The sequence below is a fragment of the Phyllobates terribilis genome, unplaced genomic scaffold (assembly GCF_046119375.1).
Source record: "Phyllobates terribilis strain yellow unplaced genomic scaffold, ASM4611937v1 Scaffold_13__5_contigs__length_258822181, whole genome shotgun sequence".
In the NCBI taxonomy this organism is placed as follows: domain Eukaryota; kingdom Metazoa; phylum Chordata; class Amphibia; order Anura; family Dendrobatidae; genus Phyllobates; species Phyllobates terribilis.
The window spans coordinates 121979182-122006025 of NW_027362773.1; the positions used below are offsets into that span (position 1 = coordinate 121979182).

At 41.1% G+C, this 26844-nt stretch overlaps 1 protein-coding gene across 4 annotated transcripts in view; it reads left to right on the forward strand.

Moving 5' to 3' along the window:
- Nucleotides 1-20830, forward strand: part of CHRM1 (cholinergic receptor muscarinic 1) — a 214035-nt gene extending 193205 nt beyond the window's left edge. For 3 of the 4 annotated variants that reach the window (XM_073659519.1, XM_073659521.1, XM_073659523.1), the window contains 2 exons: nucleotides 16071-17712; nucleotides 20370-20830. In XM_073659519.1, the coding sequence (XP_073515620.1) occupies nucleotides 16143-17708 (1566 nt within the window). In that variant the 5' untranslated portion in view covers nucleotides 16071-16142 and the 3' untranslated portion in view covers nucleotides 17709-17712; nucleotides 20370-20830. Of the gene's footprint in view, nucleotides 1-15765; nucleotides 15926-16070; nucleotides 17713-20369 lie in introns of those variants that run through there. The other variant, XM_073659522.1, reaches the window with a different exon arrangement.
- The last annotated feature ends 6014 nt before the right edge of the window (nucleotides 20831-26844 follow it).

Sequence of the window (26844 nt, forward strand, 5' to 3'; positions counted from 1 at the left end):
CTAAGAAAAGAAAATTATGGAATCACCGGGCTCGGAGGATGTTCATTCAGTTGTTTAATGTTGTTGAAAAAAAGCAGATCACAGACATGGCACAAAACTAAAGTCATTTCAAATGGCAACTTTAGGGCTTTAAGAAACACTAAAAGAAATCAAGATTAAAAATGTGGTACTCAGTAAGGGTAATTTTTTTGAGACCAAGCAGAGGGAAAAAATTATGGAATCACTGAATTCTGAGGAAAAAATTATGGAATCACCCTGTACATTTTCATTTCCAAAACTAACACCTGCATCAAATTAGATCTGCTTGTTAGTCTGCATCTAAAATGAGTGATCACACCTTGGAGAGCTGTTGCACCAAGTGGAGTGACATGAATCATGGCTCCAACACGAGACATGTCAATTGAAACAAAGGAGAGGATTATCAAACTCTTAAAAGAAGGTAAATCATCACGCAATGTTGCAAAAGATGTTGGTTGTTCACAGTCAGCTGTGTCTAAAATCTGGACCAAATACAAACAACATGGGAAGGTTGTTAAAGGCAAACATACTGGTAGACCAAGGAAGACATCAAAGCGTCAAGACCGGAAACTTAAAGCAATATGTCTCCAAAACAGGAAATGCACAACAAAAACAAATGAGGAACGAATGGGAGGAAACTGGAGTCAATGTGTGTGACCGAACTGTAAGAAGCCGCCTAAAGGAAATGGGATTTACATACTGAAAAGCTAAACATAAGCCATCATTAACACCTAAACAGAAAAAAACAAGGTTACAATGGGCTAAGGAAAAGCAATCGTGGACTGTGGATGACTGGATGAAAGTCCTATTCAGTGATGAATAACGAATCTGCATTGGGCAAGGTGATGATGCTGGAACTTTTGTTTGGTGCCGTTCCAATGAGATTTATAAAGATGACTGCATGAAGAGAACATGCAAATTTCCACAGTCATTGATGATATGAGGCTGCATGTCAGGAAAAGGCACTGGGGAGATGGCTGGCATTACATCTTCAATAAATGCCCAAGTTTACATTGATATTTTGGACAGTTTTCTTATCCCATCAATTGAAAGGATGTTTGGGGATGATGACATAATTTTTCAAGATGATAATGCATCCTGCCATAGAGCAAAAACTGTGAAAACATTCCTTGAAAGAAGACACATAAGGTCAATGTCATGGCCTGCAAATAGTCCGGATCTCAATCCAATTGAAAATCTTTGGTGGAAGTTGAAGAAAATGGTCCATGACAAGGCTCCAACCTGCAAAGCTAATCTGGCAACAGCAATCAGAGAAAGTTGGAGCCAGATTGATGAAGAGTACTGTTTGTCACTCATTAAGTCCATGCCTCAGAGACTGCAAGCGGTTATTAAAGCCAGAGGTGGTACAACAAAATACTAGTGATGTATTGGAGTGTTCTTTTGTGTGTTTGTTTTTCATGATTCCATAATTTTTTCCTCAAAATTGAGTGATTCCATAATTTTTTTTTCCCTCTGCTTGGTCTGAAAAAAATTACCATGAGTACCACATTTTTTATCTTGATTTCTTTTAGTGTTTCTTAAAGCCCTAAAGTTGCCATTTGAAATGACTTTAGTTTTGTACCATGTCTGTGATCTGCTTTTTTTCAACAACATTAAACAACTGAATGAACCTCCTCCGAGCCCGGTGATTCCATAATTTTTGCCAGGGGTTGTAGATACTAATAAAATTTTTGGAGAAAGTTCAGGTGAGTCGGGTTCAGATGGGCATATCTCACTGACGGTTTATGGACCAGTACGTACATTGTTGTCCTTACACAGACTGTAAAATACTCCTGAGCCAAGGCAAAAAATGTATTAACCCCTGTAACCCCGAGGGTGGTTTGCACGTTAATCACCGGGCCAATTTTTACAAATCTGACCACTGTCACTTAATGAGGTAATAACTCTGGAACGCTTCAACGGATCCCCCTGATTCTGAGATTGTTTTTTTGTGACATATTGTACTTCATGATAGTGGTAAAATTTCTTCAATATCACTTGCATTTATTTGTGAAAAAATCAGAAATTTGGTAAAAATTTAGAAAATTTCGCAATTTTCAAAATTTTAATTTTTATGCCCTTAAATCAGAGAGATATGTCACACAAAACAGTTAATAAATAACATTTCCCACATGTTTACTTTACATCAGCACAATTTTGGAACCAATTTTTTTTTATTAGGGAGCTAGAAGGGTTAAAATTGACCAGCGATTTCTCATTTTTACAACAAAATTTACAAAACCATTTTTTAGGGACCACATCACATTTGAAGTGACTTTGAGGTGCATTTAAGACAGAAAATACCCAAAAGTGACATCATTCTAAAAACTGCACCCCTCAAGGTGCTCAAAACCACATTCAAGAAGTTTATTGACCCTGCAGGTGCTTCACTGGAATTTTTGGAATGGGGAAGAAAAAAATGAACATTTAACTTTTTTCACAAAAATGTTACCGTACTTTAGACCCCAATTTTTTTATTTTTGCAGGGGTAACAGGAAAAAATGGACCCCAAAATTTGTTGTGCAATTTCCCCTGAGCACACAGATACCCCATACGTGGGGAAAAAACACTGCGCATGGCAAGGCTCAGAAGGGAAGGAGCGCTATTTGACTTTTTGAATGTAAAATTTGCTTGAATAATTAGTGGACGCCATGTTGCGTTTAGAGAGTCTCTGATGTTCCTATACAGTGGAAACCCCCCCATAAATGACACCATTTTGGAAACTAGACCCTCAAGGATTTTATCAAGGGGTATAGTGTACATTTTGAACCCAGAGGTACGACAGAATTTGATAACATTAGGTCATCATATTGAATAAGTTGTTATTAGTCTTGAGCGCAAGTGCTCGCTACTTGAGTTTGCATCGGGTACTCAGGTATGCACCATGTATCACAGGTGTTCGAGTGACATGCTCGAGTCCCTGCCCTGCATGTTTCACGGTTGTTAGACACCCAAAAAAAAACATGCTGGGATTGCTCCTGCATGGCAGGCGATTCCAGCAACGTTTTTTGGGCCGCGAAGCATATAAGGCAGAGACTCGAGCATGTCACTCGAGCACCCGCGATGCTCAGTGCATACCCGAGCACCCGATGCAAACTCAAGTAGCAAGCACTTGCGTTCAACACTGGACGCCATATCGTTATCATTTTTTTTTCTTTACTTTTGAAAAAATCTCAACCCTAACCCCAATCCTAATACAACCCGAACCCTAGCCCCAACCCTAACCCCAACCCCAACCCTAACCCTAGCACAACCCTCGCCCAACCCTAACCCTAATACAACCCTAATCCTAATACAACCCTAGCACAACCCTAACCCTAGAGTTTATTTTTTTACGCCATTCCTCGTGCGGTATAAGTGATTAGACGACTTTATTTTTCGGGTCGGTGCGATTACAGCGATACCAGAATCATATGGGGTTTTTATGATTGACAGCTGTCACACACTAAAAGACGCTTTTTTTTGCAAGACTATTTTTTGCATCGCCATATTTTGAAAGATATAATTTTTCCATATTTTGGCCAACAGAGTCATGTGATGGCTTGTTTTTTGCGGGACAAGTTGACGTTTCTATTGCTACCATTTTCGGGCATGTGACATTTTTTGATCGCTTTCTATTCCGATTTTTGGGAGGCAGAATAAACAAAAAACAGCAATTCCTGAATTGTTTTTTTGTTTGTTTTTTTATGCCGTTCCACGTGTGGTAAAATTGATAAGGCAGCTTTATTCTTCGGGTCAGTACGTTTACAATAGTACCGCATTTATATCTTTTTTTATGTTTTGGCGCTTTTACACAATAAAAGCTATTTTCTAGAAAAAATAATTTTATTCTGAGAGCTATAACTTTTAGATTTTTCGGCTGATGGAGCTGTATGGTGGCTTGTTTTTTGTGGGACAAGATGATATTTTCAGCGGTAACATTTTTATTTACATTCGTCTTTTTGATCGCGTGTTATTCCATTTTTTGTTTTGTAAAGCCTTGTTTTTTGCTTCGTTTTTTATTTATTTCTTTTACCGTGTTCACTAAAGGGGTTAACTGGTGGTATAGTTTTAGGTCAGGTCGTTCCGGATGCGGCAATACCAAATATGTGTACTTTTATTGGTTTATTTTTTTTCCATAATAAATAAATACTATGGGTACAATATATTTTTATTTTTTGGGGATTATTTTATTTTATTTTTTTATATATATTTTTAATTTTTTTTTTTCACTTTCCTATCTTTTTTTTTACTTTTACACATTGTCCCACTATGGGACTTTCACTTTTTTCATCCTGATTGGCTGCATAGCATAGAGAGTAGCATGAACAAAGGAAATTTTTTGAGGACATCAGATAAGAGTTGTTGATACTCATCAGGCCGGAAAAGGTTACAAAACTATATCAAAAGTGTTTAGACTCCATCAGTTCACAGTCACACAGATTGTCCACAAATGGGCAAAATTTAAGACCATTATAATAATAATAATAATAATAATAAAAAAAAAATAATTACCCTCTCTAGAAATGGTCAACCAACAAAGATCACTCCAAGAACAAGGCAAATAGTAGTTCACTAGGTCATAAATGAACCCAAGGTAACCTCTAAGCAACTAAAGGCCTCTCTCACATTAGCTAATGTTAATGTTCATGAGTCCTCCATCTGGAAAACTCTGAACAACAATGGTGTATATTGTAGGATTGCAAGGATAAACATTGCTATACGTCTGCAATTTACTAGAGATCGGCTGGAAAAGCTAAAAGGCTATTGGAATGATGTTCTGTGGTCAGATGAGACTAAAATAGAGTTTTATGGTTTAAATAAGAAGCACATAAAACTCTTCACAGGTCCAGCAGAAGCAGACCATTGATGCATTAATTTTTGATTGACATTACATAAACCAAAATATATTCAACATATACGTATATATGACAATAGGCAGTTACCAAAGAAAGTCGCAATTTCTCATATTAGGTATTCCTGCCAAACTGATATCTGTAGGGCCATATAGTCTTATGGTAAAACTTTACTCCTGTATTTTGCACCAATACATTCAGTATTTGTGGAGTCAGACACAATAGAGGTTTATAATTTGATGTCAGTGGGTGTTAGCCACAGACCACCTAATTCTTGGCTTCACAGATGTTCCTTCCAATACTCGAGTGGCACTGAGTGCAGCGCCGAACATTTCGTCTGTTCTAATGGATGTGGAGAACATTATTTTTTTATGGAGGCAGTGGTCCCTTTGCCTATAGGGAGCTCGGGGAGGGGGCTGCACAGGTTGTACACATGATACATCCGTCCCTATGTGAATCTATGTGGAAATAACTGTGACAGATGAATAAACAATGCTTTTATGGTCCATTCTCTCTTGGAGACAATAAAATGCTGAGTATATTGTTGAGCACTTCACGGGAAATCGGCCAAAGGTTCATAACCTACATGCATCCTAAACGAGCAAGAATCTATAATGAAGTTGGTCACTTTGGTCAATTCCTTTTTGTTAAAAACATCCCCTGCTGTTGATTGTGAGGTGTCCTGCTGCTGAGACTCCTAAAGGGTTAATCCCATATTCTTATATGGGAGAACAAGTAACTCTTTTAATTTTTCAATTATTAAAATTCCTTCCCGTTCTCAATAATGGAATCATGTTTTTATTTTAATGTTTATGGCTGCTTACCTAGAAGCCCAGGCAGTCTAGCAGCAGCGGATGAACTTGTGCAGTGCTTACAAGCTCATTCCAATAGAGCTTGTAAGTACTGCTCTGAGGCTGGCGGGGATTGCTGGAGCACACTGTTAGCTCCCGATCCCAGTGCACGCCTCTGATGAAAACTGGAGCATCGAGAGAGAACAGCTTGGGCCAATGGCATGGCATTGTCCACTCTGTCAATCAAGCAGGAGCGCACCACTCCCCTGCCTACCGGTTTCCTACTTGCCGAGGGCGGCGCGCTCCTGCTTGATTGACAGTTCAGACCAGCAAGCAGGAAACCGGGAGACAGGGAAGCGGTGCACTCCTGAATTGACAAGACGAAACCCTTGAACAGCCAACTGAAATCTGTGGTACACGCAGCATTAAAGGGATTGTCGGGGAACTTAACATTGATGGCCTATCTTTAGGATAAGTGGGGCACCCCCCGCCAATCAGCTGCTCCGGATTTCATCGGTGGCCAGATCTGCTCAGTTACGGAGCTGCACAGTGCAGCTCCATCAACTGTATAGAGGCCGGGATCGGGTACTGCATATCTGCCCCCTATTCAAATCCATAGGTGGATATGCAATACCCAACCACGGCCACTATTCCTTCGACAGAGTTGTTCTTTGCAGCTCCATAACTAAGTAGTTCCGGCTGCTGCCAACACCGGGAACAGCTGGGTCAGCCATTGATGACCTATCCTAAGGATAGGCTATCAATGTTAAAGTCCATCACATACTTGCCCCCGCAGGTGAAATAAAGTATTGCACAATATCCATTGAAATAAATGGGCTGCTAGTGTAATGCATGGACATGCGGGTCCTCCAGAGCAAGATGCTCTTTGTAACCCCTCTCTCAAGGTGTACACATCAGGATCCTGCACAATGCAATGTGTAAACCTCTTTTGTGTCCAGTGCGCCCATAATTTGTTCCAATCTAGTCATGATAATGTATCTTATATAATATTCCTATTTTTCGACATTTTTTTGTACAACAATAGCACCTTAGTTTTGTAAAAAAAAAAATTTGTATTCTACCGTTGTGGCCTTGAATTATGGAACAGCCATTAGGATGCTGCGGAAGCTGCTGCATGGCCGAGTGATCTCAGACAGCGCGGATCAGCGTGTTAAGTCGCTGCTTAGCATATAGCGTCTGAAAAAGAACAAAGTTATTACACAGTGCAGCTGAGCGAAGGCTGATCCAAACTGAAATCTTCATTAATAACTTAGAGATGGTGTCGGTGTGGTAAGAGAAATGGATTAACCCCTTATGGTGAAAGTCCTTTATCTGATGGAGGAACATGCCTTACGGATTGGCCTCTATGTATAATCTGGGGAATATTCTGGGTCCTTTATAGCAGGTGACACAATAGGGGAAGACCTGGGCGCATGTCAGCAGTGACAGGCAGAAAGGAGCTGGGAACGTTCCTCCCACTGCTGGGTCACCTAGGCGCTGTCCCTTTCCCTGTGTCTGCTGGGTCACCTAGGCGCTGTTCCTTTCCCTGTATCTGCTGGGTCACCTAGGCGCTGTCCCTTTCCCTGGGTCTGCTGGGTCACCTAGGCGCTGTTCCTTTCCCTGTGTCTGCTGGGTCACCTAGGCGTTGTTCCTTTCCCTGGGTCTGCTGGGTCACCTAGGCACTGTCCATTTCACTGTGTTTGCTGCTTCACCTAGGCGCTGTCCCTTTCCCTGTGTCTGCTGGGTCACCTAGGCGTTGTCCCTTTCCTTGTGTCTGCTAGGTCACCTAGGCGTTGTCCCTTTCCCTGTGTCTGCTGGGTCACCTAGGCGCTGTCACTTTCCCTGTGTCTGCTGGGTCACCTAGGCGCTGTCCATTTCCTTGTGTCTGCTGGGTCACCTAGGCATTGTCCCTTTCCCTGTGTCTGCTGGGTCACATAGGCACTGTCCCTTTCCCTGGGTCTGCTGGGTCACATAGGCGCTGTCCCTTTCCCTGTGTCTGCTGGGTCACATAGGCGCTATCCCTTTCCCTGTGTCTGCTGGGTCACATAGGCGCTGTCCCTTTCCCTGGGTCTGCTGGGTCACATAGGCGCTGTCCCTTTCCCCGTGTCTGCTGGGTCACATAGGCGCTGTCCCTTTCCCTGTGTCTCTTATTGAAGCTGACATGGGTTGTCATGTAAAACAAGATATGCTCTGGCAGAATTGTGTCATTGTGTGAAACCGAGCGTCACTTAACCCTTCGGTTGCAAAGTTTATTCTTTTTGGGGGTTTTTAACTCTTCACTTTATATCCAAAGTCCATTTCTGGAATAATGACATTTGTTAGATCATCAATCATTTCTCGCATCATTCCAAAAAATAAATATGAAACAAAATGTGTCTGCGCTTCCCTTAACCCATTATGGGCTGCAATTTTTCATTAACCATGTCGTTGCCTTGTGGGATTTTAGCACCTACAAAGAGACACATCGGCTTTAAAACATTGACCCTATTTCTTTTTGACGATGAGGGATGAATAATTTAAGCAGCCAGGACTCTCATAGGTTTTACAGCTCACACAGGAATAGTTTTCTGAAACAGAAACGTGTTTTCTTCATCTCAGGCCGAGTAGTTATACACTGGAACATTTCCAAGCATGGTTTCCAGTTTAATTCTTTGTAAAGGTCATTTGCACTATATAAAGTGTAGAAGTGGTGATCGTAATGAATTAATCTTCTCTATCAGTTTTTTTTTCTGAAGTTTTTTGGAAGGTTGTTTGTGGTTACCACGTATGGTTTTAGGATATCCCCGCTTAAAGGGAATCTGCTAGCAGGATTTTGTTATGTAATCTAAGGACAGCATCAGGTAGGGATTAAAATACTGAATTCAAAGATGTGTCACTTGTCAAACTGTGTGCTGTTGTTTACTTACAATGATATCACTAGGATATTATCATTGCTGTGACTAGTTGGTGCATGCTTCCTGGTAAGACTCCTCCCCCTCCTCTGATAAGCAGCTCACTGTCAATAGACTATGAACATACAGAGCCTGGTGTGGGCGGGGGAAGCTTTGTCATGCTGCATCTAAAAACTCTTATTATGTCAGAATGGCTGCACCCAGTAAACTAAGTGATATATCATTGGATTCAGGGTCTCTTTGCCAACATCAGGCTGCTCTCAGATGATGTAGCAAAAACCTAATGACAGATTCCCTTTAAAAGGGTTGACCAAGATCAGAAAAAAAAATCACTGCTTTCTTTCCCAAAAAATAGCACCACATCTGAAGACAGGTTTTTGGGCATGTTACAGCCAAGCCTCAATCAATGGAGCCATACCACATACATCACAAAGATGCTTTTTTCTAGAAGTAAGCAGCCATGTTTTTTTTTCTTAATCCTTTTAGGGCAAGTGCAGATCCGACAAAACATCAGATCGCACTCTGACCAATGTTATTCTATTAGACCGCTCACATGTCTGTTATTTTTACCTCGGACAGAGATGTTCAGATCTCATTCGGCCATGCAAGTAATGAGTGAGATGAAATCACCGGACTGCACTCGAATGATATCTGAGTGCAGCCCGACTTCCGATTTCTGAGAATTTGTTTCCTCATCTTCTCATTCAAGAGAATCTGGTCACACTACAATCACACTCAATGTACGGTCATCTGCATCTGCCCTTAAAGGGAGATGCACTAACAGAAATTATAGGCGCTATAACAGATTACCGCCTTAATGATCGCCAATACACTTTTTTTTACGGCGGTCTTTAATAGGTTACATTTCCAAAATTTTGCAGCAAAGCTTCAGAATAAGATCGTGCTACAAGCAGCAATGACATTTCCTATCCTCAGCTGTAAACTTTTTGCCAGGAGCATGAAGGAAGGTTGTCGTAAGCTTATCATTGGTTTTATCGCAGTGATGAACGCTATCACAGCACTCACATCCCAGCTAAGAGGAAGAAGCCATCCTGCAGCTCCACATGTAAACAATCACTTGTAATTTGAGAGAGGAGAGACAAGGACCTTCTGGGAGAGTTGTCCCAAAAGTAAGAAAGTGTGTAAAATAAATACACATTAAATAATATTAATCAATCGATATTACATTTTACACGTTTTTTCTAACTCTTACTAGGAGGTGCTACGGCTATGGCTAGGGTTTTGTCTGGGGTTATGGCTAGGGTTGTTGTTATGGCTAGGGTTATGACTAGGGCTATGGCTAGGGTTATGGCTAGGGCTTTGCCTAGGATTATGGCTAGGGCTTTGCCTAGGATTATGGCTAGGGCTTTAGCTAAGGCTATAGCTAGGGTTATGGCTAGGGTTATGGCTAGGGCTATAGCTAGGGTTATGACTGGGTTTATGGCTAGGGTTATGGCTAAGGCCATGGCTAGGGCTTTGCCTAGGGTTATGGCCAGGGTAATGGCTATGGCTATGGCTAGGGCTATGACTAGGGTTATGGGTAGGGTCATGGCTAGGGCTAGAGCTATGGCGAAGGCTATGGCGCTATGGCGAAGGCTATGGCGCTATGGCTAGGGTTATGGCTGGGGTAAAGGCTAGGGCTATGGCTAGGGTTATGGCTGGGGTAATGGCTATGGCTATGGTTATGGCTAGGGTTTTGCCTAGGGTTATGGCTAAGGTTACAGTTAGGACAAGGGTCACACAAAGAAAATGTAACAATGATGTTATTGCAATGTTTAACTTTTTATTTATTAACATATTATGCCAGATTTAAGTGAACAAAAAACAAACCAGAAACTAGAGGACCAAAGGACACACCATAGCCACATGTGTGAATATTAGGGTATAGAGTTCTTATTGTACATTTATTTTTGGTCTACAAAGCAATGTCAGCCCATATCTAATTTTGCAAATTAGATTTTTTTTTAATGTAATATACATCAATGTATTTTAGATCATGTATAAGGCCACGGTCACACTATCAGTATTTGGTCAGTATTTTACATCAGTATTTGTAAGTCAAAATCAGGAGTGGGCAAAAAATACAGAAGTGGTGACGTGTTTCTATTATACTTTTCCTCTTGTTGTTCCAGTCTTGATTTTGGCTTACAAATACTGATGTAAAATACTGACCAAATACTGAACGTGTGAACGTGGCCTTAGTCTAAAAAATAAATAACACCCGCCGACATATTTACATAGTTACATAGCTTGAAAAAAGACCTAGGTCCATCATTTTCAACCTAAATTATTATTAACTCACAATGTTATGTGTACAGAGGAAATCATCCAGCCCTTTTTGAAAGCTGTTATAGTGTCGGCCATCACTACGTCTTGTGTTTGGCATTCCACAGTCCGACTGCTCTGACTGTAAAGAACCCTTTCCTGTTTAGCTGCTGGAATCGCCTTTCTTCCACCCGTAATGAGCTCCCCCTGGTCCTTAGTATGGTCTTTGGAAGGAATAAGTCGGGTGCTAGTCCTCTGTACTGACCACACATATATTTATACATATAAATAAGATCTCCTCTGAGACGTCTTTTGTCTTACCTAAACAAGCCCAACTTTTCCAACCTCTCATCATATGAGAGTCCTTCCATATTTGGTATCCAGACAATCAGAATAGCGGAATAAATAGAGGCATACAAGAGTAAAAAGTTTTATTTTTTTGAAAATGATTACATATGAGATTGAAGACGTTTTTCCACATTTTTTGGTCTGCAAGAAAATTAAAAAATATAATATGGATCACAAACATAGGCTTTCTGTTGGTGATCTATATTATATTTTTTCATTTTTTATTTTTCCTGAGAAGAAAAAAAAAAAGACTATCAATTTAATTGGGATACAGACAGTTTCCACAAATTTATATCTTTCTGAAAAAAAATTACTTTGTTCAATTAAGCCTGGAATGCATGCGGATGGGAAGGAGTTAAAAAGGTGATTTTTTTTTTTTGAGTGGGGAGGGATATTATGCAGGTATACCAGTTGTGGTTTGGCATATTCTGGCTTAATACAGGGTTAATTATTTGCCTAAATAGGGGTTACATGACGCAATGCTTTACGACTGGAGTGTTGTAGTTACAGGGTGGTTGCGTGCCGGTCCTGTGTACACCTGTCTCGTATCGCTGTTTGCCCCAAGATCACCTGTTTACCCACAGACTTGAAAGGGGCGGACGGGGAGTGGAGAATTAACAAGAAACTCTGCGGTGCACTCCATAACCCCTTCCATGCCGCACTCCTTTGGAAACTAATAGAGGTGTCACCTTAACTTTCTTGAAGAGGAGGAGTTTTTTTTTTCCCGTCAAGGTACTGGTGAAGGGAGTGAAAAACATATGGCCTGCCCCTGACAGAAATGAATAATTGCTGCAGTTGCCACCTCATCCCTATAAAGTATGTCTTCTCTATGCCAGCACAGGAAATATTCTGCACACTTGACTTGTAGATCAGCTACAGGAGTCCTGCAATGTAGCCCAATGCAGAAAGTATAGAGCAGGACTCCGGTGTCACCATGCAGCTGCACTGCTGTTAACAATACAGATATATGGGGGAGTTTATCCCATGAACCAGGTTTTTTTTTTTTACCATAACTTAAATCAAACTGCAGTCAGTGAACGACTTGTTATTCTTGGTCTGCGGATCGCAAGTAGTGAGCCGTGCTGTGCCATTCATGCTGCGCCATTCATGCTGCGCCATTCATGCTGCGCCATTCATTGCCTCCTGCAGGGAGGTTTTCTTCTTTCTGTGGTTTCTACTGGCGTAACCCAGTAAGCGCAAAAATATTGCAAAGGGAAAATAGATGTCTTTTTTTTTGTTGTTTAAGGGCCTTCTATAAAAGTTTGGTTTGGTATGTCTGTTTTTTTCCGCTTTGATAAATTATCTTTGTTTTCCTGTAACCAGATATTGCATTCCTCTTTCACATGTCAAATAAATCTAGATAATACTTCTCTATTGCATAGGGTCTATGAAAAGTGAGTCAGTCCTGATAGAATAAATGTGAGGCCACTTAAAGTGGACCTGTGACCAAGTGAAAAGGAAGCAGTTTTTGCATTTATTTTAGATCTGCTGTTCTCCTGAGTATTCTGCTTTTTGGGTTTTTTTTTAATCCGCCTTACAGTTGCAGAGATATGGGCCTTTTTATTTACTCCTAATCCTTATGGGCTTTACTAAAGGAGGTGTGTGTCAGAATTCCAGTTGTCATTATACAGTTGGACCACTAGTGGCTGCTATTGTTCACCTTAATAATTGTGCTACAATCCCACTCCTTACCACTGCAGGCTGCTGTTGTGTTCTGCAATTGCCCTTTACGAGGATGGCAGATCTGTACCTGTGGGATCCATCTTGTTTCCTGTTTGGGCCTACTTGAAGCCGCATGGATCTCTCACTCATTGCTTGAGTACTGTGTCTAGCTATTAGCCTAGTTTCCAGTCTCCAAGATCCTGAACATTCTTACCCAGATTGTTCTCACCTATCTACGGATTGTTTCCTACAACTCCTTTTGCTAACTACAAGAACTTATACTACTGCTTGCTGTTCTGCTCGTGCTCCTTCAGCCACTGGTTTCCAGCAGTACTACACCAGTATCGTAACAGCGTGGCTCACAGGGTAATTATGCAGCGCAGCCTAAAGACACACCCCCAGAGAATTCTGTGAACCACGCACCCTTAGTAAAGACCATGAAAATTAGGAGTAAATAAAAAGGCCTATATTTCTGGAACCGTATGACGGATTTAAAAAAATAAAAAAACAGAATAATCAGGGGAACAACAGGAATAAAATAAGAGCAAAAACACTAGACACTTTTTTTCTTTTGACAGGTCCATTTTTAATGGGCTGCAATACTAGACACAGCCATAGACAGCCTAGTGGCGCAGTTTCTGCTGAACTTTTTTCTAATCTTGACATCCAATCTTTAATTCTCAATCATTATAGAAGTGACCAGAAGGGGTTTTCTGGTTTGTTGCCATATCAATAAAGACTGGGGGTGTAATCGAAGAGAGCGGTCCCTGGAGAGGCAGAGGGTATTATCTTAAGGTATGGTGAAATGTTTGTCATCTAAAAAGCTCTACTGACAGCAAAAAGAAATCTTAAAAGTTGGTGGAATTAAACTACAAAGCATATTTATACGTTCTATAACTTTTGCCATGCAATTCAACGACAGTCACAACCTAATTTCAAATAGCCTCTTCGAAGAGGAAGAGAATAGGGTCTCCAGTGCCGCCATTTTTCCCAAAGAGAATTGCATAACCTACAGAACTCCCTACAGCAACTTGGCCCCATCCCAAGGGTTGAAGACATTAGGTCACTTTTGAAAGTGCCCCAGGATTGGTGACCCAAGGGTGTCTGAAATCATTGGGTGTGGGACTTCAACTGAGTTTCACAGTACATTTGCACGCATTTCTTCTTTCACACTTTTTAAGTACATACTCTTAATTTGGGCCTTCGGGCTGGGATGGGGGAATTTTTACACTTCCCGGTTGAAGGTCTGGACAGTATTAGTCTGTGAACACCTTCACTATTTATTGTTTCTCATTGAGTGTTACCCTTACATGTGTGTTTGTCACTAGGACATTTCAGGGTGCGTTTCCCTTAAGGGGAGACTCTATGGTCATCATAGACCCTTCGGCTTAGAGCCACTCTAGACTGAGCTCCTAATTCCATTGGGGTGGCCTTCAAGGTGAATGATGGAAGCACGACCGGCAGGTAAGGGCAGGCAACTGATCCATGATCCTCGCTGTGGCCTTCTGGTCCAGAAGGATTGGGAAAGGTTTATTGTGGGCCCTTCTCTGAGAGTGGGCTGCAATAGACCACTTCTTAGTGCACTTTTCCTGTGGCACCGTCACATTTTTATCTGGGGTTTTCAGTTAAAAAAATAAATAAATGTGATGTAATATAATTGTGCCATGATATGTACCCTCCCTTTATAGATTGCATGGAACAGGTCTTAACTAATTGTTGAAATAATAGCCTTTTATTCACATTACTATGTGTGACGTTTACACCTAATCCTGTGATTTTTAACGTTTTTTTTGGCTTGCTCTCATCTGACGTGCATTAATCCAGAATATCTAATCACTTAGCACCCACCTTATACACTGGCACTTGGAAGATGGTGATCTGATTAAGTGCATAAATTGGGGCTATATTGTGCTTTTATGTATTTTGTTTTCATTGTAATGTTTTTATGTATTATCTATATATATTTTATCCAAAAGTTTTAGGATGTAAATAAGGCTGTGTTTGCCATAGTGTTCATCAGGTGCCAGTGGTGTCAATCATGTGATGGATCCTGCACAATTTTGTGCCTTCCATTATAAATGAAAACCATGATACGAATGAGTCTTAAAACATGTGCACAAGAAGTCATCTAGATGCCGGAACAGCCGCCGAAATTTAACAGGCACAGCCACTGCAGATAGGTGCTGTGGCTCATTTTCCAGAGGTGGCTTTGCTATTGCTCTTGCGGCATTTTTGGCTCTATACTATTAAGTATAGAGAGCGGATGGCTTCCACTGGGATTGAGCATGTCACTTCTTTTAACCGCTTCAGGGTTTCCAAACGGTTGAAAGATGTGACATAAGACGCAACATGTGCACAGCAATGTCGCTTATACATTGCTGCGCATTATATCCATTTTATGGGACACTTTTGTGGTGCTTCTTCGGGCAAATTCCGGGTGGAATCTGCCTGAAAAAGACGCCGTATGCACATACCCTTCCACCACCGACTACGAGGCTGTATAAAAAATGTGCAATAATGATGCCAATATAATGAGACTTTAATAGTTATCTACAGTGTAAACAAGACATAAGCCAAAAAAAAGTGGTGCAGGATATCAGGAGGACTAGGTCAAATTAACAGTGAGTAAAGCAATCAACTAAAATTAAAAGGATTTATAGAATGAATTGCAAGGAAGGATAGATGGAGGAACACGTAGACATAGGAATAATGAATGTGACCTGAGAGGAGGTGCGACGGAAGGCGAGCTGGTGCTTTGGTAACATATGGTTTATTCTAAAATGCTTTCCTTACAGTAATCTCTCTCTTACTTTCTTTCACTTCCTCCTTCATTTAATCATTTTGCTTCAAACCTGTCCAACCACTTCTCCCTCCCTTACTTTAAGTAACACGGGGGAAGGGGGATCCCTCCTTCAGTAACAGAACTTCTTCCTCCCAACGACAGAAATCATAAATCCGGCTTTGTTTAGCTACAGATTAGAGGCACACGTAGCTGTGGTGGCAGGCGGGGAACTAGGAATGAAAGAATAAGAAAATTAATTTAGGAAGACATGACAGCAGAAGACACTGGTGACACCACAAAACCTCTGGGTGGTGTCAGGTGCAACAAGCGGAGGTAGCAAAGTGCTGCGACTTTCTGTACTGTGCTAACTCATCCACCTGGAGTCTTCTTCTGCACTATCACAAAAAGTTTCTTTCAGTTTTCATATTGACACTTATTTCCTTTCTGCCATTAATTCTTATATTTCTCTTACTTGCAGGTTACAGTGGATAAAAGGGTTAACAAACTTTGGCTACGGGGGGTCCGTACCCCTGCATCTATCAAAAATGTCATGCTAGCCCTGCATCATAATGCTGGGCAAGGACCAATGACCAACTGGCTTCCAACCATGAACAATTCTACTATCGACCCGTTGGCCCCTAATGCTACAGATTATCCGTACCGAGACCCCTTTGGAGGACACGCCATGTGGGAGGTGGTGCTTATTGCCTTGACCACAGGAATCCTTTCTCTTATTACCACCGTTGGAAATATTCTGGTCCTCTTGGCCTTCAAAGTCAACAGCGACCTAAAGACTGTCAACAACTACTTCATTCTCAGTTTAGCGTGTGCCGATGTGGTCATTGGCGCCGTCTCCATGAACTTGTACACAACCTATATTATAATGGGTCGTTGGGCACTTGGCAGTATCTCCTGCGACCTGTGGTTGGCACTAGATTATGTCACCAGTAACGCTTCTGTAATGAACCTGTTGATTATAAGCTTTGACCGCTATTTTTCAATTACTCGACCGTTGACGTACAGGGCTAAGAGAACACCAAAAAGAGCCGCCATTATGATTGGGTTGGCATGGATTATATCGTTTGTTTTATGGGCACCTGCTATATTGTGCTGGCAGTACATCGTTGGTGAAAGAACAGTAGAACCCGACGAATGCTACATCCAGTTCTTGTCACAGCCTATTATCACATTTGGCACCGCCATTGCTGCCTTTTACTTGCCAGTAACCATTATGATTATCCTGTACTGGAGGATTTACAGAGAAACAGAGAACAGAAGCAGGGAACTGGCGGGCTTGCAGGGTTCAGAGACAGAAAACATTGTTCGTCCCTTGGGGAGCGTAAGAAGTGGCAGTAGCAGTGGGATGGGAGAATCGGAAAGATTGTCCAGATCACAAATAACAGTGCCAAGAATCAAGAGAGCATGCTGTTTTCCAGGTAAACTTGCCGCCAGTCCATCACTCAGAAGCTATCCTCAACATCGAAGTAACGGGAGCTGGAACACCATGGAAGACGCCGCTTCGGCAGACTCACTCTCCTCTTCTTCCGATGGAGAAGATCCGCCCTACGAGATGAAGAGCATCTGCTCCGCTGTCATACGGCTACCGATGGTCAGCACTGTTGTCGCTACGCCCACAGGTTCTCGCGGGTCAAATGACACCCTTGATCGGGGAGATTTAGAAAATGAAGCCAATGGAGGAAAGCGGGAGGTAACTAGAAAATCATCCCGGTCCCAGACTATAGCTCTGCCGTCAACAGTTATTAAAGCTAAAGTGGAAAAAGCTCGTCACGGAAAGAGGAAAAGTAATTCACTCATCAAGGAAAAAAAAGCCGCAAAGACACTAAGTGCTATATTGCTTGCTTTTATTTTGACTTGGACTCCTTACAATATCATGGTACTAGTGTCCACATTCTGTAAGGGCTGTATTCCAACAAAGTTGTGGGAGCTGGGTTACTGGTTATGCTATGTGAACAGTACTGTCAACCCCATGTGTTATGCACTCTGCAACCACTCATTCAGGCGCACTTTCAAAATGCTTCTACTCTGTCGATGGGACAAGCGGAAATGGAGGACACATAGGCACCCAGCAGCTTTCTTCAGAACTCCATCACAGTGAATGGGTGGGTGACCAGATGCAATGAGAAAAGCTGTGTAATTAATTTTTATTTTTCCTACAATGAGCTCACATGATGATACAAATTGTCCATTAATTGTCATTTATTTTTCTGGTTTTCAAAGAATGCTAGGTTTTCACATACTATTTTAAAGGGAAGCTATCATCAGAAAATGACTAGTAATGAGCGAGCATGTTCTGTTAACCCTTTCGGCAAGCATGCTCGGGTGCTCGCCGAGTATCTTCAGCATGCTCGGGTGTTATGTTTCAGTCACTCCGTGCTCATGATTTGCGACTGTTTGACAGCTTTAATACATGTGAGAAATGCCTAAGAAACACGCATTCCTCACATGTATTAAAGCTGTCAAACAGTCGCAAATCATGGGCACGGAGTGACTGAAACATAACACCCGAGCATGCTGAAGATACTCGGAAAACTCCCGAGCATGCTCGTAAATCTCGAGTAACGAGCATCCTCGCTCATCACTAAAAATGACCTATTGGACCTATTGTTTAAATCAGGTTTTTGCATTACATGTTTAAAAAATGTCATTTTTTTACACATCACAATCTGTATTAAAAATAAAAAAATTTAAATCTTGCCATTTTCTCACTGGCCACTGGGTCTTTTTTAGACCTTAAGTTCAGATTGTTTCAGGAAACAACACATGTGCATAGCCACAATGGTCAGACATTTTTTTGTATTAAAGTGTCTAATGAGCTTGTGAAAAGTTGTGAAGGTAGAAGCAGTGTCAGCTATGACATTGCCTATTGTGTTTGGTGGATCTTGTGTTATCAGCGGTGTATAGAGGTGTTACCTGTCATTGTAATCCGACCTCTGCTGATGAGCCTGCTGAAAATTCATCCTGAAAGGATAGGAAGTATGAGCCTAAAAATGCCCCAGTGGCCAATGTGAATATTGCAAGATTACTAATTTTGTTTTGTTTTTCCATAATGATGTGGCAATTTTTTGTCCATAATTTTTTTAAGAATACATCTAATGCAAATACCTGACTTAAACAATAGGTCATTATCTGATTATCACATCCCTTTAATATTAAGAACTCTCTTTTCTCTTCCGGGTATTTTTCTCTGATGTTTGACCCAATTGCAGAAGGCAGCAGCTTACGCAGAGTAGAAAACTTTGAGTATTATCAGTATAATGTGCAGTATGGATGGGGGAAGCACAGAACAGGAAGTCTGTGCAGTGCAGCTTAAGCCATTAGCTGCAGAGCAAGAAGTCTGTGCTGTGCAGCTTCAGCCAATAGCTTCAGAGCAGGAAGTCTGTGCAGTGCAGCTTCAGCCAATAGCTTCAGAGCAGGAAGTCTGTGCAGTGCAGCTTCAGCCAATAGCTTCAGAGCAGGAAGTCTGTGCAGTGCAGGTTCAGCCAATAGCTTCAGAGCAGGAAGTCTGTGCAGTGCAGCTTCAGCCAATAGCTGCAGAGCGGGAAGTCTGTGCAGTACAGCCTCAGCCAATAGCTGCAGAGCAGGAAATCTGTGCAGTACAGCTTCAGCCAATAGCTGCAGAGCAGGAAGTCTGCACAGTACAGCTTCAGCCAATAGCTGCAGAGCAGGAAGTCTGCGCAGTACAGCTTCAGCCAATAGCTGCAGAGCAGGAAGTCTGCGCTGTACAGCTTCAGCCAATAGCTGCAGAGCAGGAAATGATGTCCTAGAAGTGATGTCCCATCATTTTGGCAACTGAAGAGCCCAGTAATATTTTTTATTACTTATGGTTAACTGACCTATAATTTACAGAGCAGCTTAAATAATTGCATTTAGGGAATGGAAGTAAAAGAATGAATGACAATGGTAATTCCATTTAACAAAATATAACATTTCCTAGAGATTCACTTAATGCCCAACATAAAACATTGTTTGAGTAAAATATTAAATAAGTTACTAATCTTCTTCAGTTGTTCCAGGGCTCCAGTCGTCAGGTACCCCTTACTGTCCCGGTTTCAGCAGCTCCACTTCTAGTTCTGTATTCACCATGGAGCTTTCTGTGCAGGCTCGTGAACAATCCTGTGTGATGGGGGCTTGATGGCTTCTCATTGCAATAGCCAAGCCAGCCCCCTCTCCTCATCAATGCATTGGCCGTGGAGCTGCTGAACTCGGAACCGGAAGAGATATCCGATAATCGGGTCACCAGGCATCACTGGAGTGCATTAGTAATATGCGGTAACCTAATTCTTTTTTAGCTGAACATTACCTTTTAGTTTTCCCACATTTGCATTGTAGACGCATTACATGAGGGGGAGACAGATCTTGAACCTTCCCCGGGTCCACTGTTTTAAATAGCCATTTTGCCAATAAAATCCGCTCTTGTGACTGTACCACCAGTGTCCATTTATTCTGGGCACTGGTAGAGTCACAACTCCGGAAACCCCATTAGTATTTTCCTTCTAATGTGTATAGTTGGGCATAGTTTGAGGAAGTTCAACCACATTTTTTTTTTTAATTAGCCTCACAATCCAAGGCCACGTAAAGCCACATGCACAAACATTGTACAACCGCAGATGGAGTCACTATGGCTTCATACTATGGGGCCATATGCACTATGCTGCCATATAGTGCCTCCAGGAGGCTATCCATTCTACCCCAGAATAGGATATATCCAATTATAATGTTTATTCTAATTACCATATTCGTTTTTTTACCCCCTCAGGACACAAATTGCCTGTCAGACACAAGTTCTGCTAAAAGGACCTAAGACGACATGGAGTCCCCTGCATGTGTGGCTAAGAGGGACTACAAAGATCACGCTATCCCTGTGATGAATATAGGGACAGAGAAGGAAAACTGCAATGGAGTAAACCCTTCAACGAGTAATGGATGACTGATCCATTGGAACTTTTCCTAGATGAAGTCTGGCTGTCTTGGGCTTTAACACGTCTTGTACATGTTATTTTGAACTAAGGGAAGGAGGGAGATTTAGGGAAGGCCAGTCTTACCGTTTCAGGGATAATATTCCATTTTTCATACGGGATATCCCTGCTGCGCCAAACCAAACAAAAAGACAGGCCAAAGAACATGGTAAGGTTTTCTATTGTTTACAAACAGAGTTTTAAGGGCAGGGGTCGTGTATTTATTCTGATTTCAAGTAAATAAAAAATGGATATTACAAAAAGTGCAAGATATGGACTCAGCCGCTTCTTCTGTCTGAAGTTCTTCATGGTGACCTAAAGGGGTTGTCTGGTGAAAGCAAGTGATCATTTATCCATATAATTTGTGATAACTTTGATTAGTGGGGGTCTAGCTGTTGGGACCTGCATAACTTTATGATTAGTGGGGATCCACCTGTTAGTACCCGCATAATTTTATGATTAGTGGGGATCCAACTTTTGTGACCCGCATAACTTTATGATTAGTGGGGATCCACCTGTTAGTACTCACATAATTTTATGATTAGTGGGGGTCCAGCTATTGGGACCCACATAACTTTATGATTAGTGGGGATCCACCTATTAATACCTGCATAACTTTGTGATTAGTGGGGGTCCAGTTATTAGTACCCGCATAACTTTATAATTAGTAATGGTCCAGCTGTTGGGACCCGCATAGCTTTATGATTAGTGGGGGTCCAGCTGTTGGGACCCGCATAACTTTATGATTAGTGGGGATCCAGCTTTTGTGACCCACATAACTTTATGATTAGTGGGGGTCCAGCTATTGGGACCCACATAACTTTATAATTAGTGAGGGTCCAGCTGTTGGGACCCACATAACTTTATGATTAGTGGGCATCCACCTGTTAGTACCCAAATAACTTTATGATTATTGGGAGTCCAGCTGTTGGGACCCGCATAACTTTATGATTAGTGGGGATCAACCTGTTAGTACCCGAATAACTTTATTATTACACTGTGTTCCAAATTATTATGCAAATAATATTTTCTCAGATTTTCCCAAATTACCTATATGAATTGCAGTCATTGTAATTTTCCAGTCAAATAACTATTAGAGTACAATTGAAAGGTTTTTGTACAAACTGCCTATGATAACAGTATATTTTTAAAAAAAAATAAAAAACTCAAACTGCACTCAAAATGCATGTTCCAAATTATTATGCACAGCAGAGTTTTCAACCTTTTCATTTGAATAAAGAACAAAAAAATGGTCATTTTTTAAATTATAAGCATTAGCAGGTTATTACAAACTGAAATCAAACAGTTTTCAACTCAAAACTTTATTCTAGATGATGCAACATTTGCACATAGGACCCCTTGTTCGAAAGGAGCTTCTGAACTCTCTCATTCATTGAATTTGTCAGGTTTTGGATGGTTTCTGCTTCAATTGTTTTGCATGAGGACAGAATACCCTCCCAGAGCTGTTGCTTAGATGTGAAATGCCTCCAGCCATCATAGACACTCCTTTTGATGATGCTCCAGAGGTTCTCAATGGGGTTGAGGTCAGGGGAGCATGGGTGCCACACCATAAGTTTGTCCCCTTTTATGCCCATAGCAGCCAGAGATGCAGATGTGTTATGTGCAGCATGAGACGGGGCATTATCATGCATGAAATGATCTTGCTGCGGAATGCACGGTTCTTCTTCTTGAACCATGGAAGGAAGTGCTGTTTGAGAAACTCAACATACATTATGGAGTTCATCTTTACCCCTTCAGGGATCCTAAAAGGGCCGACAATCTCTCTCCCCATGATTCCAGCCCAAAACATTACTCCACCTCCTCCTTGTTAGCGCCGTAGCCGTGTTTGCATGGGGTGTCCATCAACCAGCCATCCTCCACTCCATCCATCTGGACCATCGAGATCATTTCATGCATGACAATGCCCCATCTCATGCTGCACATAACACATCTGCATCTCTGGCTGCTATGGGCATAAAAGGGGACAAACTTATGGTGTGGCACCCATGCTCCGCTGACCTCAACCCCATTGAGAACCTCTGGAGCATCATCAAAAGGAGTGTCTATGATGGCGGGAGGCAGTTCACATCTAAGCAACAGCTCTGGGAGGGTATTCTGTCCTCATGCAAAACAATTGAAGCAGAAACCATCCAAAACCTGACAAATTCAATGGATGAGAGAGTTCAGAAGCTCCTTTCGAACAAGGGGTCCTATGTGCAAATGTAACATCACCTAGAATAAAGTTTTGAGTTGAAAACTGTTTGATTTCAGTTTGTAATAACCTGCTAATTCTTATAATTTCAAAAATGACCATTTTTTTGTTCTTTATTAAAATGAAAAGGTTGAAAACTCTGCTGTGCATAATAATTTGGAACATGCATTTTGAGTGCAGTTTGAGTGTTTTATTTTTTTTTTAAATATACTGTTATCATAGGCAGTTTGTACAAAAACCTTTCAATTGTACTCTAATAGTTATTTGACTGGAAAATTACAATGACTGCAATTCATATAAGTAATTTGGGAAAATCTGAGAAAATATTATTTGCATAATAATTTGGAACACAGTGTAGTGGGGGTCCAGCTGTTGGGACCCGCATGACTTTATAATTAGTGGGGGTCCAGCTGTTGAGACCTGCATAATTTTATGATTAGTGGGGGTCCAGCTGTTGGGACCCCCATAACTTTATGATTAGTGGGGGTCTAGCTTTAGGGACCCACAAGAATCAACAGAATGGGGCACTTTTTTCCTGAGGCTTACATGTAAGGCCTCATTCAGACTTGAGTGATTTTTCATCAGTGTTTGGTCAGTGTCAGTTTTTAGAATCAGTGTTTCATCACTAATTTTTACATATGAATAAATAAATACATTGCATTGTTAATCACGGACAGAACACTGATGCCATCTAATTTTCAGAAACCCACAAACTTGTATGGGTAATTTTGATCCTTGACTCGGCTCAAAAACGATAATGTCTCCATTTTTTTTAGACCACTCGTCCCGCAAAAAACACAGACATGTGAACAGCCAAATAGACTATAATGGGTGTATGTTTTCTTGGTGCCAAAAAAAATAGAAGAAAAGAGCACGTGCTTGAAAAACTAGAATCATACACGCTGTTTCCGCCCGGTTGATTTTTGCTGTGGATCTTCTCTGCAGCACGTGAGTGCGATTTCATAAAAACAAACAAAAAAATAAGAATCAGATGGAAAATCTGATGCATTTACATGGGTTTTGTGGGAAGATGCGCTTAGACTTCATGCTGCAGATTATCTCTTGTTCACTCGTTTTAAACATGTATCAGACATGGTGGAAATGTCTACAATGTGGTCATAATTGGAAGCATTTCTACATGCCTTTGTGGCTGCAAGGATGAACAGCCCTGATTGCTCCCATCTCCTTCGTGTGGGATTCATTTCTACATAAGAACAGCATCAAGAGGTGGTAAATTGGCCAACAAACAGCAGGACCTTCTGTTCTAAGGACTAGGGGTGCAAAAACCAATCATGTAATTGGTAACCGAGAGCCCACTCTTCTATCAACACCACTAAATGGAAGCTCCCACTAAAGGCTCATTCACATGTCTAATTTTTGCATATGATTTTCATGGATATCACTCCTGCCTTTGAGTCTATGGGGCTATTCTCACGTCCGTGATTTTTTACAGATCACGCGGTCCGCAGAAAATTGTTGAGACATGTCTGATTTTGATTCGAGGGTTGGATTAAAGTTGGCAATGCAAGTCTATGGGTCCACGAAAAAATTGTTTCGATTTTCAAGGACAGTCAGAAAGGTGAAGGTGGAGAAACTTTGTTTTAATTTTATACGTGCGAGAAAAACGGATTACACTTGGGCAAACTCTCATCAAACTTTGATCAGAGTAATCGGTCCATTTTTTTCGTACGCTGAAAAATCAGGTGAGCCCTTAAAATGCAAAAAAAAAAATTAAAAGTAGGATTTTTTTATAGGGAAACCATTCTAATAATAGCAATAAAAATGTCTATATATTGCGCAAAGGATCAATCTGACTGCAAATATATATATATATATATATATATATATATATATTGGATGCTTTGGAATTGGGAATAACACATCAGCATCTGTTGCAAGTTTTCACTGCCATCTGTAATTTATAATGTTACTACAGAGATAAAATATGCATGAAAAAGCACAAAAACACAAGCTGCGATTTAGTATCACATTGAGAATGACGCTATATACAGGATTTCATCTTTTGCAGTCAAATAGAAATTGCTGCTCATTTTCTTTTATTGGCGTGAGAAAGATGACTGATTCTGTTCCTACTTTTCCCTTAGATTGTAATGATACAGACGCAATGAACTCCGGAAAACCATTACTCTGTTATGTCGTTGATACAAGCAGTAAAATCAGCCTGGAATCCACCTGAAAAAAGCGCTAAAAAACGAAAAAAGTAATGAACATATGCACAGCGATGTAAAAACGACATTGCTGTGCGAATGTTCTGTATTTGATCCCTTCTTTTAAAGCTTGAACATTTAAATCACCTTCCGTTTTCCCAAATCTAAAAATAAAGAAATGAAAGAGTAATCTTATTAGGTATCCCGGCACCTGTTTTATTTTTTTATTATCTATCAAAATATAAAATTAATTAACTGCCATAAAAAAAAACTTAAAGTGCCAGAATTAACATTTATCAGTCACCGCTCCTCCCCCCAAAAAATGTAAAGCAATCAAAATGTCAAAACTGTACCAATAAAAATACAACTTAACATTCAAATACAAGCTCCGTTAATGGAAAAGCAAAAAAGTTACAGATTTAGGAAAATCGGGACAAAAAAATAATTTGTTACAAATTTTTTACACCATTAAAATTGTTAAAAAAAAATGATATAACTTTTTTTGTAAACTAATAATCGTACTGATCTGAAGAATCATGTTATCAGGCCATTTTTACCATACATTGCACACCATACAAATAGAATTTAAAAAAAAACAATGGTGGATTGGCAATTTTTATTCCACCCCACTTGGAAATTCTTCCCCAATTTTTCAGAATATTAGGGGGGTTATCCAGAACTATTTCATTTTTTTTTTACTATGGGCCTAAAAGCTAACAGGCAGGTAGGTGCTAACTACCTGACTGTTCTGCCTGGCACCAGTCTCTGCCAGCACAGAAAAGTCACAGACTGTTCCTGCCGGGGATTCTGCAGCTTCCTCTGGCGTCGCGTAGACAGAGCATCAGCTTCTCTTCCGATCTTCTCTGTTGACGTCATGCTGATTGACAGCCAGCCCCCTGCTGCGTAACTGTGGGGAGCCGGCTGTCAATCAGCATGATGTCTGCAGTCATGCCCATCGACAGTGTGGCTGAGAAGAAGAGCTGCTTTGTTCATGTGGAGCAGCTGAATCGCCAGCAGGAGCTGTCGCTCTGAGCTGGTGCTGGGTAGAACAGGCAGGTAGTTGTCATGCAGTGACTATGGAACTATGGGCGCTGACCAGGTCCCTAGAACAAGGGGCGCGCTAGTCTATCCCTGTCCCCTGGATTACTCCTGAAGGTGGAGATGCTTGTTTCTCGTGCCTTGCTATGCTTCTATATCATCCATTATCTGTCCCCTCCTCCACCCAGGGTAGTGAGAATCAGCAGTATATAGGAACACTCTAACCAGACAAACAAGGGAAGACAAACCAGGATCAATGAAAATACCAACCATACAAAATACACTCACCAAACAACAGAGTGGAACACAGGGGAGTTAATGGAAAGATAAACTAAATAAAAGAGGATGAGGATGTACAAATAAGCAAACTTCAAGCAACAGTCTCCTGAACAAATCTCCAAACTCCTACTCCAACCACGGACTACACCTCCAACTCCAGAACCAGGCAATAAGAACTAACACTGGCAACACTGGGCGTGACAAACACTGAACAGCTGAGACAATCCAGATAGGAAAGCTCCAGGAGCTTCAACTGAATAGATTAAACCTTGAAACACTAGGGAAAAAACCTGTACTATTTAGTAAGATGGTGACATACTTCTAACCAGTGCAGGTGTTCGTGAAACCAGAAACCACGGTCTTTAGACTCTTCTATGTCACGGTATTCCCATGACAGTAGTTGCCTCTGTTAGTTTTTAGGCCCATTGTAAAAAAAAAGTTAAATCAATCCTGGACAACCCCTTTAAATAATAAAAAGAACGGTGTCATTCAAAACTACAACTCATCCCGCGAAAAACTAAGATCGGAAAGGCTATATGGAGGAATAATAAAAAAGTTATGGCTCTTGGAAGAAGGGGA